Source organism: Echiichthys vipera (assembly GCF_963691815.1).
Source record: "Echiichthys vipera genome assembly, chromosome: 1".
Lineage (NCBI taxonomy): Eukaryota > Metazoa > Chordata > Actinopteri > Perciformes > Trachinidae > Echiichthys > Echiichthys vipera.
Genome location: NC_139826.1, coordinates 30,727,772 through 30,748,468, shown reverse-complemented (window position 1 = coordinate 30,748,468; position 20,697 = coordinate 30,727,772). Strand labels below are relative to the sequence as shown.

The following is a 20,697-nucleotide window of genomic DNA, read 5'->3' as shown; positions in this document are numbered from 1 at the left end:
TGCAGTCCTACATGGTTGTTGTGGAGTAAAAACAACATAAAACAAAAAAATCAACAAATGGCTTTACTTTTTTTTTAATACATTTATTCTTTATAACTTTCAAATATAAGAAAGAAATGTTGGCAAACGTCTTGGCAGTGTTAAATACAAAAAGTGATTTCTTTTGCACAAATCAAAGATGAACTTGTCAAATAATTACTGAACACTTTGTGGTTTTAAGAAAACAGACAGAAAGTGTAAATGCCGTACAGTGTGGATGAGCATCTATTCATTACTGGTTGGCTTGTTTTGTTCGAACGAGCTGACAGTGATGAATTTTAATGATGTACCCTGATATGTGCGGTTCATCTTCTTGTATTCCAACACCACAAAGAAACTCAGGATAGACTTGTCTTTAAGCGGATTGGATTTACATAATACTGATATTGTGGCCAAATAATCCCCACATGCATTTTCTGTCAAACAACCTTCCTTTCTAAATCCCTTTTCTGCCATGTTGGCTTTCTATAGACACCATTGAGAAGGCAAAACACAGTGTTCTTTGGTCATATGTTTTTCTTTAAGCCAAAGTAGCATAATACATAAAATGGTTTCTTTTATTTGGGTCACTATCATTTCCTGACCTAAGACTAAAGGAAGATACTACCCTATCTCCAGATCCAAACTTCTATTTTGAATGTTTTCAAGTCAAATGTCAGAAAAATGAAGACAACTTTAACAGACACAAAACGGCTCATGTTGACCAAAAGGTAAACGATTAAGTCTTGAAAAGAAAATATGAAATTGTTCATTCCTGGAGGAGAATCACCAAACACAAACTTGTACAAACCCACTTAACATATGCACCGATATTGATTATGGTTAATTGTTTTACTTAATTGGTAGGTTGAATTTAACCGTGTGATTGTAACAGTGTCAGCGATTACCACAACTGCAGTAGCACCCGTTGGTGCCTCATGTATTACCATTCGAGTCACGGACCTAAAGATCAGATCTTTCCAAAAAATAAACACAACTATCTTTGAAAAAACAAAAAAAGGTAAGTTAGTGACCCATACTGCTGTTCTGAAAGTATTTCCAAAGTCCCCAAAGACTCTTTAACCATCATTCATGAAAATATTTTCAACCCATTTCCCAAGCACAACTGAAAGCCCAAAATGCTAACTTTGTACATGAATCAAACATTTATTTTTTTTAGCAACAATATTATACTGTATATTGATGGTTCTTTGCCGTATTTTATATTTTTATTGTTCAGCGAACAGATGTTATTTCAGAATACCTTTATTAAACGGCCCTCTGGCTTTTCACAGTTTGCATGCTGCGCGTTCATGTTTTGGGGGGAATTCGGACGCTTATCTGTGACTTGAATGTGAAGGTAATACATGAGAAGCACGGATACAACAGCACCTTGAAACGCCCTTTAAGCCAAACGGCACACACAATCGGAGATGATAGATGATGTTAATATGACGCTGCAGTATTCATGTCGTCGCTACATTGTACTCTGTGGAGTTGTGAGAAGTTAGGGGTGTGAAGGATGCTAACAGTAATACAATGAGGGAGATTGTACATAGGAGACACGTTAAAACCACAGTTGGCACCACATTAAAAAGACATTACTGGATAGTACAGAGTAATACAGCACATAGATGGTGATTATAGACATACAACACTGACAGTGAACAGGAGAAGACAGGATAGAGACATGGAGGTTGCCAGATCTGCATCTGGAAGAAGGGGGGTAAGCACGATGATCTATGTCAGCCCAATTTCTTCTAAAACACTCCGTGGTGCCTCGGCCTCCTGCATACGAAGAAAAGAAAGAGAAATGTTCCTTGCTGTTGAACATTTTGTAGCGCAAAGTACCCTTCCAAATTATAATTAACAATATTAATGTCATAATTGCAGGTTACTAAATGTGTGTGTCTGTGTCGAGTGAACCTTAAACAGGCCTGCACAATCAGCCTTGCTGTTTTAACAACAGGACTGCATGCTTTGCTAAATATAAGTCACCGATTCTGTTGACTGCTAATGACTACAGCTAGACTGAAATACAAACATGCAGGACAGCACTTGCTTTGGCGCAGTGGCACAAAGGAGAGAGGTATTAATCAAGTGCTGCAGGCTTAAAATAAACAACTGATGTCAGGCGTGGAGGGCTGCAAGGTGAAAAGGCAAAAACATCTTCGATCTGCTTTTCTGTCTGGTTTAACATCAGCATCACTGAGTGGAATAAATTCTACATTTACACCAAGTTAGACCTGCAACAATTACTCAATCGACAATTTTTTTTTGATAATCGATAAGTCGTTCTAATTTTTTTTTTTAAGCAAATATGCCATAAATTTGATGGTTCCAGCTTCTCAGATACCAAGATTTGCGTCTTCTCTTTGTCTTAAATCACAGTAAAGTAAATATATTTGGGGTTTGGAGTGTTGGTTGAGATAAACATGTTATTTGAAGACATTGACTTGAGCTTTGGGCATTTTTTCCGCCGCAACTCGTTTTACGGACCAAACACTTAATTGTTTATTTGAGAAAATCATCAGCAGGTTAATGGAAAATTGCTGTTCACCACTAAAGCTAGTTTGGCAAATGGGTTCAGTTATCTGTGGGTGAAGAACTCTGCGTACCTCCTGCAGCAGGTCAGCCTGCTCGATAGCCTTCAGCACGTTCTTCTTGGACGTCTCCTGGGCCTCTCCACCCAGCAGGAACTCATCCAGGATAAAGTAGGCCTTCTCAAAGTTGAAGATAATATCCAACTCGCACACCTGTGAGGCCACAAAACCACAAACAGCAGCAAATCAGAGGAGATGATTCTTGCAGTAAATGCTCAACTGTTGTCCACCTGCACTATAAATCAGCATTTTACATGTGTGACGTTTTAGAGACTCACACTGCCAAAATATTTGTCCAACAGCTCCACGTATCTGTGGATGATCTCCAGGGTGATCAGCTCATTATCCTGATCCTCGACTGCACAGCAGAAATACAGGCTCGCATATCTACAACATAAAGCAAGAAAAGATTAACAGGACAGTGATAAGTGCAAATATTAGTGCTTTTGCTCTCTCAGCAACATCCAACATATTAGTGTTTCTGATTTAATGAGTGGTAATTCAGCTGTGATCACAGCACAGGAACTCAGCTGCTCTCGAAAGCAAAACCTGTTACTTCATGAGTGTATTTGGTGCTTTTCTCAATCACTAAAACAAAACAAATTCTTTCCATATTGTTCATTTTCCATGTAAGATACTGGTAAATGCCAACAATAGATAAAGCCATCAAATGGTATCTGGCTCAGCAGATGTTCAGTGCCTGACATCTGTCTGCTACCTCTGCTATCTTTTTGAAAGGGCACCATTCAAGATGAGTTTGATAGGTTTAAAGAAATACAAATATCCCAGAATAATAAGCGGGTGCAGCCAGACCATACTCCATCACTTTGGAGATAGGTCTAGCTGTACGAGACTATAAGTAAACAAATTAAACCACCAGCTTTTTGTATAATGCTGACACTTAAACCCTTTCCTTAAAATAAAATAACACAATTCGAATCAAAAACTCTGTACCAAATAACTCAAGTGCAGCACTGTCTCCTGGCTGTTATTTTGTATGGCTTTGTTTATTAGTTTTTTGTTTATTATACTGAACACATGAAGATATGTCTTTTGTGTTTTTATAACTTAACAGTCATACAGTATGTTCAGGACAAATCGGCCACTCTTTATATAATCTGAATCATTGTCCTCCATTGTTTGGCAGTTGTTATTAGAGAGGGGGTGTTTCTGGCTTTCATCACACAGCAGAAGGTGAGATCTAAATGCTAGAAATCTCAGTACATGACAGCATGATCACTGAATCATTGGTTTTCATAAACAACCCGAACAAACCAAACATTAATACATCCCATTACTATAATCATCCTCTGAAATAAGACATTTTAATGCAGCCTATCTAGACCACTGTGAAAGGTTTAACAAAGAGAATTTTAAGGTGTGCATGCTGTTTTCTTTCCAGGGATTTCAACCACATCTCATGGTGTTCATCATCAGAGAAACTGTACCTGCACAGTATCTTCTCATATACAACTATGCAGATCAGAGCTCTGGGAAAAAATATTAAACTACTATTACGTAGTGAGGATTGAACTTTGGCACTCAACATGTAAACGGTAGCTGGAGAGTTTTGCGATAAGCAACTGATAAGCAGCTTTTGCACAATTTGGGTTTGAATAGACTGATTTAAATGATATAAATTAAGCCTATTCTGTTAAGAAGTATGGGCGGAGTAACAAACAACCATTCAAGTTTGTGTCGACAGCCTCGCTCTCTGCTGTACATTTGCACATGTGTTAACTGGATGTAGAACCAGTATTTCAAAACTTCCCTTATTCACGTACCTCTTGTACACAATCTTCAGGTCCCTCCACTCCAAGAAGCTGCACATCTTGGGCTTCCTGGCCAGTATGGTCTGGACCAGGTCCCTGGAGATCTTCTTCCTCTCCTTATCAGACAAAGGCACGTACCATTTCTGTAACCGCAGCTTTCCCTGCCGGCTGAACAGCAGCATGAACTGCATCTGAAAGAGGAAGTACAGCTAAAAAGTTTTCCATAGCCGAGACAAAATGACCTTACACTGTTAAGAGAGAAGGAAGGTGAAGAAAAATGATGTTTGTCCTGAACTAGTAAAGACATAAAATAGTAATAAAAAGCAAACAATTAGACATCCCAAGCAATATTTGCAGAGCAATGAAAATCATAAAACAACATTTAAATGTCAACAATTTTTTTCTGTACAGCTCAGAAAGGAGTGAGAAGAAGAATAACTTAATCACTCCTCTTCTTACACTTGTTCTATATTTAATAACTAATTAATTAATTGTTATTTATTATATATATATATAGTATTATTTTTGTTTTACTTTCACTTCCCCCTTTTTTCTCACTGTTTTCAAAGCTATTTTTCACTGTTAATTTGCTTTTTTTTTACTGTTTGCATTGGGAATTATTATATCCTGCATCTGTTATTTGCACTATCCTCTTTAGCTGCTGTAACACTGTGACTGCCCCACTGTGAGACTGATTAAGGGTTATCTTATATTAATTGAATAATTAATAAGAAACGCCCCGAACAGAAAAATACAGGCACTATTGCCGGGTAATACAACCTGGCCTTTTTTATCAAATGTATTCAATAATTGCTGGATTTTAGGAAGCTTTTGCTCAAACTTCCATTAGCTTATGTTAGCTATCCTTTCATAATGGCCACATATTAACATCAACAACACGGTATGAGTCATTTGCGACGCCCAGCTCTCGACAGTAGACACGAAAAAGTAAACAGGACTCTTTTACCTTTGATTCAGTCACTTGGACGAGCGGCAACTTCAGTGAATTCAAGCGAAACACACCAGCGGAGTGTGAACAGATGTTTGTTGTGTGTCCCTGTTGGTTAGCTTCTCATTCAGACTGATGCTAAACAGCTAGCGGATGGTGGTTGCTGGGGGAGACAACGGTGAAGTCAGCGACGCTGTGATTGGCCGAAAAAGCCACAGCTGCGGAATTTGATTGGCTCACAGATCCCGTTATTCGTGACGTTGTTACTTGAACACACACCCTGACTTCCTGGAGTAGAGCTTGGCTTGTCCCACTTTAATCGCTTATTTCTAACAAAATTAGAGAATTACATCTCAATCTATTACCTCACACATATTCTGGGAGCTATGTGAGGGTGCTTTTCATTGACTTTTGTTGGGTCTATGTTTATCATGGAGTGTGGTCTTTACTTAGTTTGTAAAGTGTCCTGAGATAACTTTTGTTATGATTTGGCACTATAAATAAAATTGAATTGAATTGACTTTAGCTTTGCTTTTAATACCACCATCCCCACTAGACTGGTCACCAAACTCATGGACTCAGGACTCTCCCAACCCATCTGCATCTGGATCAAAGACTTTCTGCCTAACCGCCCGCACACCGTCAGACTGGGCCCTCACCTCTCCACCCTCTATCACAGTCCCCACAAGGCTGTGCGCTGAGCCCCCTCCTCTACACCACCTCTACGCCAACGATTGTGCCCCCTCACACTCAACCAACACCCTCGTCAAGTGTGCGGATGACGCAACTGTGGTTGGACTTATCTCAGGAGGAGATGAGACAGCCTACAGGGAGGAAGTCCAAAAACTTGCAGCGTTGTGTTCAGATAACAACCTCAACAAAGGAACTCATCATGGACTTCTGTAAAAACAGTTCAGCCCCCCAACCCTTACTCATAAGTGGGGACTGTGTGGAAAGGGTTTCTGACTTTAAATTCCTGCACACATCTCAGATTTATTTTATTATTTATTTATTATTTATTTTATTAGACCTATTTATTTATTCAGATTATTAATACAAAACATTACCAACAAATAAAATAGGATATACCGTTATAGATTAAGCTACACAGCAGTCTATAAAGTAATTAAAATGTCCCCCACCTTTACCTGCTGCACTTTAGATACTTGCATTAATCTATGGATAATTATAATCCAATAATATAATATTCTGAAACAGGCAATTCTGCATAATGAGTATTTGTACTTTTTGCTTTTTTCCACTTTAAATTTTTTTTGATGCTGATACTTTTGTACTTTTACTTAAGTAACATTTGTGCAAGACTTTTACCTCTAACAGAGTATTTCCATATTGTGGTATTTTACTTGAGTAAAAGCTCTGAATACTTCTTCCACACTGTATACAGACACATAATATTGGGACTAGTGATAGGCAGATACATCAGTATTTGAGGTTTTTCACATCGGCCGATGCAAGCTGCTGTGTTAGCCGATAGTTTTTCCCCGGCATTATATACAGACAGGCATCCAGGGGTGCCTCTTGTGTGCTTGTCAAAGTGTCCTTGGGCAAGCCACTGAACCCCGGATTGCTCCCTGAGTGTGTGAAGGTGGTGTGAATGGTTAGATTAGATGGTATTTAGATCCACTGCCGTCTGTGTGAATGTCTTTGTGAATGTGACAAAGTGCCTAGAGTAATCAGAAGACTAGAAAGGCGCTATATAAACAATATATAATGTCCATTTACCAAAGGCTGGAGACGACTTTTCGAAGTTCAATAAATGTTCCTTATTTCTAAATTGATACTCGTAACATTTGTTTTCATCATTGTGTGATTTTTATGATATAAATTGAGGGAGCAAAAGTATTATCGGCCTCAAATATCGGCTCAAGGAAATCATCAGTCTGTATCGGTCATCGGCTAAAGCTGATGAAAAAAACCATCAGTATCAACATAGTCCCTAAAGAAATCTGTATCGGTCGATCCCTAATTGGAACATTATAAGAATGCCATCCTAACATAAGTTTGCCTTGTTCTTCCCCTGTAGCATTTCATCTGCATGAAAATTAGATAAACAAGTAAGCTTTTAGGGAAAGTTTATTCTTGCTTACATATGAAACCTTTTTTCATATAGTAACATGATATTAACACATGTATACTGATTTCATTTCACTATTACATCATCTTCATTATTCCATCAAAAGTGTGTGAAGTATAGTATGACAAATGTATGACCTTATGATGGAAACTTTTTATGTATTTTAATTGAAAAGGAATTCATTTACAATATCATGGCATACAAAACATGCCAGTGAAGATAAATGAATAAAGAATAATGATTATGCTGCCCTACAAAGCCTAAGTGCAGTAAAAAATCTCTCATCTCTCATCTCTCATCTTCATCCACTTATCCAGGGTCGGGTCGCGGGGGCAGCAGCTTTAGCAGGGGACCCCAAACTTCCCTTTCCCGGGCCACATTAACCAGCTCTAACTGGAGGATCCTGAGGCGTTCCCAGGCCAGTGTGGAGATATAATCTCTCCACCTGGTCCTGGGTCTTCCCCGAGGCCTCGTCCCAATTTGTAATTTGTAGTAATATGTTTACTGTCCCAAAAAATGAAAAAAAAATGGCACATTGATGATAGATTATGGTTTTACTAGTTTACCATTTAACAATTTCTCCAAATCCATCCTAACCTCCATACTTTGAGGCCCAAAATTGTGCAAAAATTTTTATAGTTGAAAGTGATTTCGTAGTGACTGCCCTTAGGCTTCGTGGGGCAGTTTTTAATGAATCTAAATGATGTTATAGTTTCTCAAACACCTTCGTCTCCTTGTAAGCGTCGAGGAGAGATCTTGCGTGTTTTCCCTTTCATTAGTTTCAGTCTGAAACCTTGGAAAGGAGGAAGAGCAGGAGGAAATGGAGTCCATGTGGCTCCCCCTGTCGTCCAACACTCACACGACCAGAACATCATGTATTTTCCTCAGACTGGTACAGCAGCTGCTCACATTCACCCGAGTGTCACTTATAGGGCTCACTACACGCACCCTGCAGTCTGACCGGAGCACCGGGCTGCGTGTCCGCGTGTGCCCCTGCGTGTGTGTGTGTGTGTGTGTGTGTGTGTGTGAATACCGAGTTAAATATTTGTGTCGTCAAAAACAGCCGGATGCTACTCGGCTAGTAAGCTGCAGCCGAGCAGCAGCCTCTGCAGAGCGGCGGAAGCTGTCAGATCCCACCCGCTGCAGGACTGGAAGGATGGTTCGGTGCGCGGTGAGTTCCCTCGGTGACTAAGCTGCATTTTAACCGTTGTATTCATCATAAAGTCATATTTACAGACGAGTGAATGACCCGAGCCTTTCGTGCTGCTGCATACATGTGCAGACATAACTTGTTGTTGTTGTTGTGTTGTTGCTGTGTGCGCAGTGATCAGTGAGGATGAGGAGCCGCAGTAACTCGGGAGTGAGGCTGGATGGCTATGCCAGGCTGGTCCAGGAGACGATCCTGTGCCACCAGGTGAGTCCTCCAGATACTATTCTGATGTTTTCTGCTGCTCCAGTCCTCAATAACACCATAAAAGTAGATCATATCACTCCAGTCCTCAGATCTGTACACTGGCTTCCTGTCTGTCAAAGAACTGATTTCAGTATACTTCTGTCGGTTTACAAAGCACTGAATGGTTTAGGATCAAAATACATTTCAGATCTTCTGCTCAGCTACGAACCATCCAGACCTCTCAGATCCTCTGGGACTGGTCTGCTCTGTGTCCCCAGAGTCAGGACTAAACATGGAGAGGCAGCGTTCAGATTTTATGCTCCACAAATCTGGAACAAACTCCCAGAAAACTGCAGGTCTGCTGCAACTCTTAGTGCTTTTAAATCAAGACTGAAGACTTTTCTGTTTGACGCTGCTTTTCAGGAAACAGAATAATTTATTAAACTGCCTGTAATGCACTGTAACTGCCATTACATGTCTTTAAAATGATCTTTTACTTTTATTACTCAAATGTCATTTTATATGTTTTCCAACACTTTTCTTAAGATTCTAATAATTTTACTTGTCAAATGTTTTTAAATGTAATTTTATATGCATTTCTTTCCTATTAATGTTCTATATACAGCAATTTGAATTACTTTATTGTTTAATTGTGCTATACAAATACATTTGCCTTGCCTGTTAAATGTAAAAGTCCTGGATGTACTAACCTAAATGTACATGCATTACAATATACTTTAGTCCCAAAAGTACTTATTATGCAGCATTCCCCTTTCCATGATTGTTTATTTAATACATCAAACAGTATAAGCATCATTCTAATGTTTCAGCTGTTAAAGATAGGGCTAATTGCAAGACTGTAAATAATAAAAACACATTAATGGGTAGCTTGTTTACTTTTTTGTATTAATATTTTATGACACAGGAAAGAATACACTAATACATTGTTACATTGCGATTCAGAAAGAAGGTTATTGAGTGTAAGCCATGTCATTGGTAAAGTCAAAGTAAGTAGTCAGCTTTATTGTCAATTTCCCCAATATGTGTCAAACATACAGAAGAATCTAAAATACGTTTCTCTCCGACCCACGGTGCAGTAGTATAGATGCAATAAATTAATAATTTCTAAATTCTAAACAGTGCAAGAGAAATAGAAAAACAGGAGATGTAAATGTGCAATGTAAAGGACATCCTGTACATTATGCACAATATATATATATAATATATAAAAGCTGCTACTCACTCTTTCAGACGATTTAGAAATTGTATTGTAATAATGTATTTATCACATATATATATATATATATATATATATATATATATATATATATATATATATATATAATCTGAATCAGCAGAGTAACTAGTCACTAAAGTTTTGAACTTAATGTTGTGGACTAGAAGGTTCAGTTTATGCCTCTAAAATGTTGTGAAGTTAAAGTATAAACAACATCAAAATTGAAAATAAGCAAGTTAAAATTACAAGTACCTCAAAATTGTGCTTGAGCAAATGCAGGCACTTACTGTCCACCACTGCATTTTCATTCATGGATACTGTTTTGTATTTGTGTATTTTTGTAATCCTACATTTTCTCCTGCAGGAACGTGTCAGACATGCAGATGTTTCGTAGCCTGTATAGGTTCAGGTTCAACCAGATTGAGCGGCATAGAAAATAAACAAGGTGTGAGCAAAGTTCAGCCCCTGGAGTAGGCTGAAACTATGCACCTTTATCTGTGAGCACTTCAACAGTCAACAGCTGTCAGTTTCAAAGTGTGACCCAGAGGGTTCACAGCTGACAGAAAACAGTGCCAGGTTATTTCAGAGGAGGGGGGCACAATGAAGTCTCTTGTTATTCAATTAAAAAACTGAAACTGTAAAGTCTGTAATGTAAATGTCTGTATTATTAAAGCACCAAACTCAAAGTCACATTTACTGACCTGATATGTTTTTTTTGCATCCTCTCCTGCCTTAAATTTGATTAATGTTCAATATTAACACCTTTAGGGCAATATAACAACAATGTAACAGTAGAACAAAACACCGATTAAATTATTTAGAGTTGAAATTATTAGAGGAGTAATTCAAGGTCAATCAACACAAACATCTATTGTCAACTATTTTGGAAATTTGAATCAGTTTCCAAATTCAAAAACAGCCCTCAGCTTCTTGAACGTGGAGATTTGCTGCATGTCAGCCCTGTCCTTACTCTTAATATGTGTGTGATTGTTTCAGAACCCAGTGACGGGACTTCTGCCCGCCAGTGCCCAGAAGAAGGATGCCTGGGTGAGGGATAATGTGTACAGTGTCCTGGCCGTGTGGGGGCTGGGCATGGCTTACCGCAAGAACGCAGACCGCGATGAAGACAAGGCCAAAGCCTATGAACTTGAGCAGGTCTGTTTATGACAGAGAGAGAGAGAGAGAGAGAGAGAGAGAGAGAGAGAGAGAGAGAGAGAGAGAGAGAGCGAGAGAGAGTTAATGTTCACACCAGGGCCTGGTATGCTGGGTTAAATATTTTACAGTAGTGAGCTTATGGTGTGTGTTGCATCACATTTTCATTTGGTCGGTTTACACACATGTAGGCTGCAGTGAAACTACAATATCACATTAATCCAAAACAAAATATTCTGAATTGATGTTTAAAATGCTGACATGAAGGGAAAAACAAAAGTAGTAGTAAAGTATGACTACCTTACTTGGTAGTCAGTGCTAAAAAAAGTCCATTAATCAGCCAGTTGATTGAAATAATTGATAGATAAACAATATGTTGTGTAAGAAATTAAAGTAATTGAGTTAAACACGAGAAAGATTTGCTGGTTACAAATTCACAAAGTTGAGAATATTCATTTTCAAATTACATTGTTTGGATTTTTGTCTGTTAGTCAGAATAAATAAGCACATTAAAAGCATCACACATCACTAACGTTAATGATTACCCATAAATCAATACATGTTATATGTTCAAAGTTTGATCAGTCAGTAATAAAAGTTATTAACTGCAGTTCTTATTTGAATCATTTAATCACTGCTTATTGTTGAACTGTGATGCGTTCACTTACTGACGTGCATTTCACTCGAAATGGCCGCTTAGCTGAGGAAAATAAGTGAACAAAGTCAGTGACTGAACAAAGTGACTTGACTCAGCAAAATGATGAAAAATAAAGAGATCATTTGGATTGCAGTGAACATTTGTTTTGAATCGTAGTGAACTGATGTTGTTTGTTGGCAGAGTGTGGTGAAGCTGATGCAGGGGCTTCTGCAGTGCATGATGAGACAGGTGAGACACACATGCTCACATTAAGTGTTTATATTTCCACCTGTGTTTTCAACATTCAAACATCACATTTTCACATCTTCGTGGAAGACAATCCGATAAGCCTGTGTTCTGAGAAAGAACAATGTGTTATGTGGGGCACTGTGGTATTTAAACAGACTGTTTTATGTAAACAGTTTCTCAGGTTTCTGACCACAGTGTGCTGCTATCTATCAGCAGTTAGTCAGAAAAACAGACAAACTAATAATTAACAATGTGCTGATTGTGTCTTCATGTTGAAGTGAAAGGTAGGCTGCAGTAACTTTGTCTATTCTCTGTAATTCTCATCTTTGATTACTGGAAATAAGATGCCAAATTCACAGAAGAGTGTTAAAATGCTTCAGTGCTCTGGGAGTCATAGAGCCAAGAGGCTTCGTCCTCTGCTGCAGAGATATCATCATCATCATCAGTAGGCTTAGAGAAATACGTGTGAGACTCACAGGGATGTTAAGGAGTCACAAACAACAGTGACAGTGATCAGAAATCTTTATAATGTTCTAATGATGTAAACAGGGTTATGAATAATAACCAGATTATTCTTTACGTGTTATTATGTCCTGCATTTGTTCAATGGGATTCTAGTGTGCATATAAACACACTTCTTGGGTTTTTAAATATGGATTAATGTTAAACTTTTCAGAATCTGAAATAATAGTATGCAGAAATCTGTTTGTTGGGGACCTTTTTGTTGCATGTCATCCTCCCTTCTAATTTGGTGTGTGCATATTTGCATGTTCATGTGTCTTAAGGTGGCAAAAGTGGAGAAGTTTAAACACACCCAGAGTACAAAGGATTGCTTGCACGCCAAATATGATACTCCCACCTGTGCCACGGTGGTCGGGGACGACCAGTGGGGCCATCTCCAGGTGGACGCCACCTCCATTTACCTGCTGATGCTGGCACAGATGACAGCCTCAGGTACAGTCGGGAAGCAGAGTGGTGTTTATATTTGTTGCTTTTTCTGCGTTCTCTCAGCAAAATATTTGGTTTCAAGACGCCATACATAGGTATGGATTTTAATGAAGTGGTCGCTGAGTGTGCACGTTATCACGCAGGTCTTCGCATCATCTCAAACCTGGATGAGGTGACTTTTATCCAAAACCTGGTCTTCTACATAGAGGCTGCTTACAAAGTGGCGGTGAGTAACATTTTCAGAGGTTTGAGAGATTTGGTTTCTAGAAAGCAAGAGATAGAGGCTGACACACAGGGGAGTTGACTGAAAAGAGTAAAAGCTAAAGGAAATTTTACAAATAAGGTCTGTTTACATGTCTTGGGCAGTACTTCTGCATGTGTAAAAAAAGGTCGCACGAGGCCTTTTGTAGCTGATAAATTGCTCCTGTGTAGATTTCCCGAATGATTTCACTTGAGTCATTTTCGGTTTGTGTGGAAGTCTACAAATTTTGAAAATGAGGAAAATCTTGTAGTTAGACAGAAGTGAGTTCACTGTAGCTTCATTTCAGCCCTTTTCTATTCAGTTACTGATTGGAATATGTGATATGCTGAATATAGCTTACCGAAATGTTGAATATACTGTATGTTAAAGCGTTTTTTAAATAAGCCGTGACAGTTCACATATTTGATCTAAATAATTTTGGCCAAGGTAATTTGATTTTGTATATATTAAATAATTATGTATAGGAGGTTATTCATTATTTTTTATAATATTGATTTAAATGTATCATTTATTTTATTTAGTAAGCAATTTTTTCGAATTTGTTTTGAATTACATTTAGTCTCAAATTCAAGAAAATCCACTGTTAAAAAGTTGAAAGTTGAAAGTCAGTGAGTAATCATGTTAAATAATCTTGATCTCAATATTGACCAAAATCATCATGATGAGGATTTTTGCCATAATCGAGCAGCACGAAGCAAAAGACTACCGGATCTCCGATTGAGCTGGTATGATTGAATTCTGGGTAATGTAGGCGCCAGAAAGAAGAATGCGTGGAATATGAAATCTTTGAATGTGATCTGTGATAGAAGTGTAAACCCAAGTACGTTTTCAATTACAATGCCTGCAACCACAGTGCAGAGAAATGATGCCATTACCTCATATCCGCCCTGTAGGATTATGGGATGTGGGAACGAGGTGACAAGACCAACCAGGGCATCCCGGAGCTCAACGGCAGCTCCGTAGGAATTGCTAAGGTACAGATTATCATTGTCAGCATTAATGCTTATGATCTACTATACATACCTGGGGTATGTTATGTTATGTACAACGTGTTTATTTGCTGACCCACTACTACTGCTGTTACAAAATAATTTCCCAGTCTGGGATCATTAAGTAATTCTATTCTATTCTATAAAGACAAAAAGAGGAAAGTGTTGTATAAAATGTGTGCTGGTGCTTTGCTGTGTGTGTGTGTGTGTGTGTGTGTGTGTGTGTGTGTGTGTGTGTGTGTGTGTGTCTGTGTGTGTGTGTGTGTGTGTGTGTGTGTGTGTGTCTGGGGGGGTGAGCAGGCAGCTCTGGAGGCCATAGATGAGCTGGATCTTTTTGGTGCCCATGGAGGGCCGAAGTCAGTCATCCATGTTTCGGCTGATGAAGTGGAACATTGTCAGGTACCGTTGGCTTTGCCTCCAGCCATGTCAGCATCGCCTCTGCTCATCTTTCTTCTGCTGAGACTTGCTGGTCTGTGTGTCTCCCCTCAGTCCATCCTGTGCTCCATGCTGCCAAGAGCTTCAACGTCAAAGGAGATAGACGCCGGCCTTCTGTCTGTCATTTCCTTCCCTGCTTTTGCTGTTGAGGATGCTGAACTGGTGGCCATCACAAAGTCGGAAATCATAAGCAAACTTCAGGTGCAGTCTAAGCAAGACAAAACTCAATTGAGTATTTACCATCTACTCTTATTCCTTTTACATCAAGTTAGCATGCAAACCTTTCCACTCTTTGGGGTAATTTCAGGGTCGCTATGGCTGCTGCCGCTTCATCAGGGACGGATATCGTTGTCCTAAAGAGGTAAGGTAATATTCTGCATACTGAAAATATAAATGCTGGGATTGATGATGTATTGCCGTAGAAATCTTGCAGCATGTACAGGGATTGCAGAGTTAAAATGATGTTACGGATAAACACTCAACACCTAAAGTATGAAATGATGGAAGAGGCGAACTCTTTGAGTGGAGGTCATAGGGGGTTTAGTATGATTTGTTCCTGTTTTAAGATAATGTGTATTCTGTATAGTTTCAGCTGGAGGATTTTACTGTTTTCTCACCAGGACCCATCTCGGCTGCACTACGATCCTGCAGAGCTCAAGCTGTTTGAGAATATCGAATGTGAGTGGCCCGTGTTCTGGACTTATCTCATCCTCGACGGTATCTTCGCTGGAGATCAAGTGCAGGTAATAAAACCACACCCACTAGTCCATATGCTGTTTCTGCTGTATACACATAGTCATGGAGTCACTCTGACAGACTTGTGCTGCAGTTGTACTAATGAACAAATGACTGTGTGCTTTGTGCAGGTGCAGGAGTATCGTGAGGCACTGGAGGGCATTTTGATCAGAGGGAAAAACGGCATCAAACTGTTGCCTGAACTTTATGCTGTACCTCGTGACAAGGTATCCCACTTTCATAGGACAAATATAACAGACGCACTTATTCTAGACACATTCTAGTTGCATGGTTTGACGAAACCTTCTGATCAATCTGAAGAAACTTCATATAATAAAAATAGTGTGGTTCATGAGGATGACAGGGCTGGTCCTTACCTTGCAAGCAGCATGGGGATGTACATGTCTATGTTCCCTGGGTCCTTCGCCCCCGGTCAAATACAAAGATGTTCCACGCTGTTCACAGAAAGGGTCTGATGTTCCCTGGTCTGTTTTTTTTCCACAATCAGTGCTGAATTCCACGGCAAATAGGCCTATGTAGACCCTAACTCTACCCCATAGCCCTGTCCGTAACCCTGACCCTAACCGTAACCCCTAACCCTAAAAAAATGCTGAATTAAATCAGTGAAGGCAGAGGCTTATGCAACCGGGGGACATAGGAACCTTTATTAAAAAAAGGTCTGATGTTCCCCGGTCACATTAAAAGCGGGGAACATAGGACCCGGCGAACATAGGTACGCTCCTGGTAACAAACTGGCATTGTCATTGTTGCATGTTAGCATGTTAACGTTAGCATTTAGTAACTTGTTTTTAATATCCACGCTCACGTATCTGGTCTTTTGTTTTTACATCTATCTTCAGTCTATTTTTTTGTTTTATTTTCAAGGATAATTTCATACATATTACCAGTATATGTAAATACTGTGGTATAGTTGGGGTAACAAGTTAACCTGTTGAATACTTCATATGCAGTCATCACCACATATACAAGGAATTTTCATATGCTTTGCAAATCGGGATAAAATAGTGTCAGAGAACGTCGGTCTAAAACATTAGTTACCTGTATTTCATGTTTTGCCTCGAACAGGTGGAGGAGGAGTACAGCAATCCTCACTCAGTGGACAGAGTGGCCATGGGGCAGCTGCCGCACATGTGGGGACAGTCGCTTTACATCTTGAGCTGTCTTCTGGCCGAGGTATTCACAGGGAATTTGTACACCTTTACCTCTGATGTATCTGGAATAATGCAGGTTTTAAATGGTAATGAGGATGAACTGCACCCCTTTAGTAAACATGAACAAGTAATAATTCTCCCTCTCTGTTTCCCCTTTTCTCTCTGTTTTAAGGGCTTTTTAGCACCGGGGGAGATAGATCCTCTCAACAGGAGATTCTCTACAAACTTCAAGCCAGATGTTGTGGTGCAAGGTTGGTGATCGATCATTAGTTTGAGGGACAAATCAGCCCATGTTAAAATCCCAGAAAAATTGAGAAAATAAGGTACAGAAAGTAAGAAAGAAGGATGAATCAACACTCATTGAAACACATTTGCTGCATGGATTAAAATGATTAAAATATCAAGAATGTGAAAGACTTATTTCTAATGTTATTTGGCTGATAGCATTGTTTTTTTAAACATATTTCATCATAGAAGGCTGAATATAAAGTATTTATTTGTATATGTGTGTGTCAGTTTGTGTTCTAGCGGAGTCGGAGGAGATCCAGGAGTTGTTAAGTGATCATGGGATCATGGTCCAGACGATGTCACAAGTTCTGCCTATCAGGGTCATGCCTGCTCGCATCCTGAGCCATGTCTACGTCAGACTGGGTAAACAAACACTGAGCACTCTTTTCCTTAGTGTGCAGGCATGTGTGTTTTTGTAATAATAAGAGCAACATCTCGTGTCATTGCCACAGGGAACTGCAAGAAGCTGAATTTAAGCGGGAGGCCCTACAGACACATTGGAGTTCTGGGAACATCCAAATTCTACGAGATTAGAAATCGCTATTATATATTCACCCCGCAGGTAAAACTAGCTTGGAATGTTGTGAGGTTCATAATCTCAAGGAAGAAGCATGGTAGAAGGCTGTAGTAATGAACACTACTGATTAATACTTTATTTCTTTCTTTCTTTCTGTCGGCTTCTCTATTTTCTGTGCTCCAGTTTCTGGATCATCACCATTTCTACCTGGCGCTGGACAACCAGATGATTGTGGAGATGTTACGGACAGAGCTGGCCTATCTCTCCTCTTGCTGGAGGATGACAGGACGGCCCACCCTCACTTTCCCCATCACCCGCAGCATGATGGGTAATAAGGCTCTTAACCCAAAGCAAATCAGTCTCACAGATTTGGTTTTCAGTGTTTATGGACGTTTGGATGTGGGAAACCTTCTCACATTTCATTTTAACCAATTTTTCATCCAAAACGTGATTGGACATGATACACTTACCTGTGTCTTGAACGCAAACTACACTTGCAGATAGCATTGCGACACTGTCTATACTGGTTCCGTCAGGTCCTCAAATTTCAAAGTGTCCAGCAGCAGTGCAGAAAATGACAGTGATATTGTACAGTGTACAGTAGGTTACAGTACGCCCACAAATAAACACCGCAGCTCCTTCAATACTCAAGCAATTCCTGTGTAAAAAGATGTGTAATGAGTTGAACGAGCCATAATCAGGGGGCAGTCAGGAGAACCACGCCCACAACAACACAGGACAACACACAGAGAAACAGACGAGTACACTGGGAGGGGAAAACACAAGAAACACAATAAAAACGGCTGGAGGCACAGTCAGGCAGTGGCAAGTCTGCGAGATTGCAAGATTGAAAAAATATATTGATACAGCATTTTTATTAGGCAGCAACCTCACCTTTACGCGCCTAATATACACTTCAGCAGGTGTTTAACGCCCGTTAGACGCGAGGATGCACAGAGCCAGTGCAGACATAGATTAAAATGAGAGTATTTGTTTCGTGAAATGTGCGAGTGAAAACTTGTCGGGACACTGATGTGAGACATGATACAGGTGGAACAATGACTGATCTGGCAGAAAAGATCTTGGTTACTTTTAATACGTTCTTTCTAAGCTGTGATGTTGAATGTACATACTGTATGTTTCCATACTGCTCACAGCATTTATTTACTTTTTATGTCCAGTTGAAGATGGAGATGGGATTGATCCTTGTATCCTAGCAACCCTCAGGAAACTACAGGATGGCTATTTTGCTGGAGCGAGGTCTGTTTTCATCAGTAACATGGGACATCATACCATCAGTGTTGGCATGTCTCAAACATGAGAGTAAAACTTTACATCTCTCTTGCATGTGTGCATGTTACGACAGGGTGCAGATGTCAGACCTCTCCAGTGTCCAGACCACTTCGTTCCACACTCAACTCAGCTTCCTGGATGAAGAGAACGATGACAGCTTACCCGAGGATGAGGACGATGATGATGAATATGGAGAGGAATATAACATCTGTGGGCCCTTAGGTAGTTACTGATGAAGTGTGTGTATTCCTCTCAGTCATATTTGAACTGCGAGTAATGATTTGTTTTTAACTCCAGAGGGCTCGAAAGACACGTTTGACCAGTACCTCACCCAGCTCCTCCACAGCACCACCACCAAGAGCCATCTTCCTCCCATCCAGAGGGGGCAGCACCACGTCTTCAGTGCGGAACACACCACCAGAGACATCCTGTCTTTCATGGCCCAGGTCCAGGGCCTCAACATGCCCAGTGAGTTATCAGGACTCTAATGTATCAGTCAAAGTCTGCTTACCCTTTGAATAGTGTTTCCTGTAATGTAACTGCTGTTCTGTGGTTGGGGCTCCATTTAGGCTGACGCAGAAATGAATCATTTAGTTTCGGACATTAGCTGAGTTTTAAAAAAATGTTTTATTATGAAACTCTTACTGTCTCGCAGACTATAGATGGTGGAGGTGTAAGAAAACATTGATAAACCTGAGTATCACAAAATTATTTTTTGTGCAGCATCTCAAAAAGTCTCCTGTTCCACTTTGTAATAATTCATCTGTGAATTTCAGAGTCTTCCATGTATCTGCCTGTGACTCCTGTTAAGAGCAAACGCCGCAAAGTTCTCAACCTACTTGAAATTCCTCCTCATCTTCATCACGGCCCACATTCAAAGCAGCAGAAGGTAGGCACAGCAGAAGCCTGTTTCTCTCTCTCTCTCTCTTGTGATTCGATAGGTACTCTCAAGTGTATTTGTCTTACGCTGACATCCCTCTCAAGTCCCACAGTGCTGCCGACTTGCACCTGCCTCGAGACTCCCAGGGCAACACAGATTTTGCAGCGTTGGTGAGGCAGCTGAAAGAGTGTCCGACTCTGCAGGACCAGGCCGACATACTCTACATCCTTTACGTAATGAAGTACGGACATACGTAGACACGGCTATTGTCACCTTTGGCACACTAATAAGTAAACAGTTTTATAATGACCTGTCCTGTGTTTTTTTTCCGATGACTAGAGGTGCTGATTGGCTGGTGGAGTTGTCAGGTCCTGGGCAGGGCGGGGTCAGCGTGCGGTCCCTGCTGGAGGAGCTGTATGTACAAGCTGGAGCCTGCAAAGAGTGGGGACTCATCCGATACATTTCTGGGATACTACGCAAGAGGGTGGAGGTCCTCGCTGAGGTACGTAAAGTCATTTTCTATCACAGCAGACAACTGGGAGATGAAATAGCAAATGAGAGACTTGTTTTTTGAATCAAAAAGTTCTTTCTCAGAAACAAACAGCTGACCCTAAATAACCCTGAAATGTTTTGGCCTGATAGAAAACTGACCTGTGGAAAACGTTTTGGACGCGGCCAAACTCAGGTCCCAGGTCAGGTCTTGGTTACTAGGAACTGAGAGGGGACCCTAAAAGATTTTCAACTAACAATCAATTTCATTATCGATTATATCTGCTGATTATTTTCTAGTTTAATCCATTCATTCATTCATTCATTCATTCAGATTTCATGATGATTCAGCTTCATTTATAGTGTCAAATCATAGCCAAAGTTATCTCAGGACACTTTTCATGAAGAGTAGGTCTAGAACACACTCTAGTACACATGATTTAGAAACAACAATTCCCCCATGAGCAACAGTGGCGACAAAAAACTTCCTTTTGGCTCTATGGTGGACATCCATCTGTCTCGACCAGTTGGGGGAAAGAGACAGAGATAGAGAGAGAGACCCAGAGATGCTCAGCAACCACAAT

At 40.0% G+C, this 20,697-nt stretch overlaps 2 protein-coding genes across 3 annotated transcripts in view; one reads left to right on the top strand and one right to left on the bottom strand.

The window, feature by feature from the left end:
- Nucleotides 1-124: 124 nt before the first annotated feature.
- On the bottom strand, nucleotides 125-5,496 carry LOC310953225 (AP-1 complex subunit sigma-2-like). The gene is made up of 5 exons (XM_083922187.1): nucleotides 5,361-5,496; nucleotides 4,406-4,584; nucleotides 2,900-3,008; nucleotides 2,637-2,774; nucleotides 125-1,806 (listed from the first exon to the last, which is right to left on the bottom strand). The coding sequence occupies exons 2-5, from the start codon at nucleotides 4,582-4,584 to the stop codon at nucleotides 1,759-1,761; spliced, it is 474 nt and encodes a 157-aa protein (XP_083778313.1). The 5' UTR covers nucleotides 5,361-5,496; the 3' UTR covers nucleotides 125-1,758.
- Nucleotides 5,497-8,469: 2,973 nt separating this feature from the next.
- The window catches only part of LOC310949823 (phosphorylase b kinase regulatory subunit alpha, liver isoform), a 19,793-nt gene continuing 7,565 nt past the window's right edge, over nucleotides 8,470-20,697 (top strand). The window contains exons 1-23 of one of the 2 annotated variants that reach the window (XM_083917384.1): nucleotides 8,470-8,608; nucleotides 8,762-8,851; nucleotides 11,064-11,114; nucleotides 12,058-12,105; nucleotides 12,891-13,059; nucleotides 13,197-13,279; nucleotides 14,209-14,289; nucleotides 14,605-14,703; nucleotides 14,794-14,940; nucleotides 15,047-15,100; nucleotides 15,360-15,482; nucleotides 15,606-15,701; nucleotides 16,561-16,668; nucleotides 16,819-16,897; nucleotides 17,163-17,297; nucleotides 17,387-17,496; nucleotides 17,635-17,779; nucleotides 18,633-18,711; nucleotides 18,818-18,966; nucleotides 19,042-19,212; nucleotides 19,521-19,633; nucleotides 19,729-19,865; nucleotides 19,964-20,126. In XM_083917384.1, coding sequence (XP_083773510.1) covers nucleotides 8,774-8,851; nucleotides 11,064-11,114; nucleotides 12,058-12,105; nucleotides 12,891-13,059; nucleotides 13,197-13,279; nucleotides 14,209-14,289; nucleotides 14,605-14,703; nucleotides 14,794-14,940; nucleotides 15,047-15,100; nucleotides 15,360-15,482; nucleotides 15,606-15,701; nucleotides 16,561-16,668; nucleotides 16,819-16,897; nucleotides 17,163-17,297; nucleotides 17,387-17,496; nucleotides 17,635-17,779; nucleotides 18,633-18,711; nucleotides 18,818-18,966; nucleotides 19,042-19,212; nucleotides 19,521-19,633; nucleotides 19,729-19,865; nucleotides 19,964-20,126 — 2,418 coding nt within the window. In that variant the 5' untranslated portion in view covers nucleotides 8,470-8,608; nucleotides 8,762-8,773. Of the gene's footprint in view, nucleotides 8,609-8,761; nucleotides 8,852-11,063; nucleotides 11,223-12,057; nucleotides 12,106-12,890; nucleotides 13,060-13,196; nucleotides 13,280-14,208; nucleotides 14,290-14,604; nucleotides 14,704-14,793; nucleotides 14,941-15,046; nucleotides 15,101-15,359; nucleotides 15,483-15,605; nucleotides 15,702-16,560; nucleotides 16,669-16,818; nucleotides 16,898-17,162; nucleotides 17,298-17,386; nucleotides 17,497-17,634; nucleotides 17,780-18,632; nucleotides 18,712-18,817; nucleotides 18,967-19,041; nucleotides 19,213-19,520; nucleotides 19,634-19,728; nucleotides 19,866-19,963; nucleotides 20,127-20,697 lie in introns of both variants that reach the window. The other variant, XM_083917383.1, reaches the window with a different exon arrangement.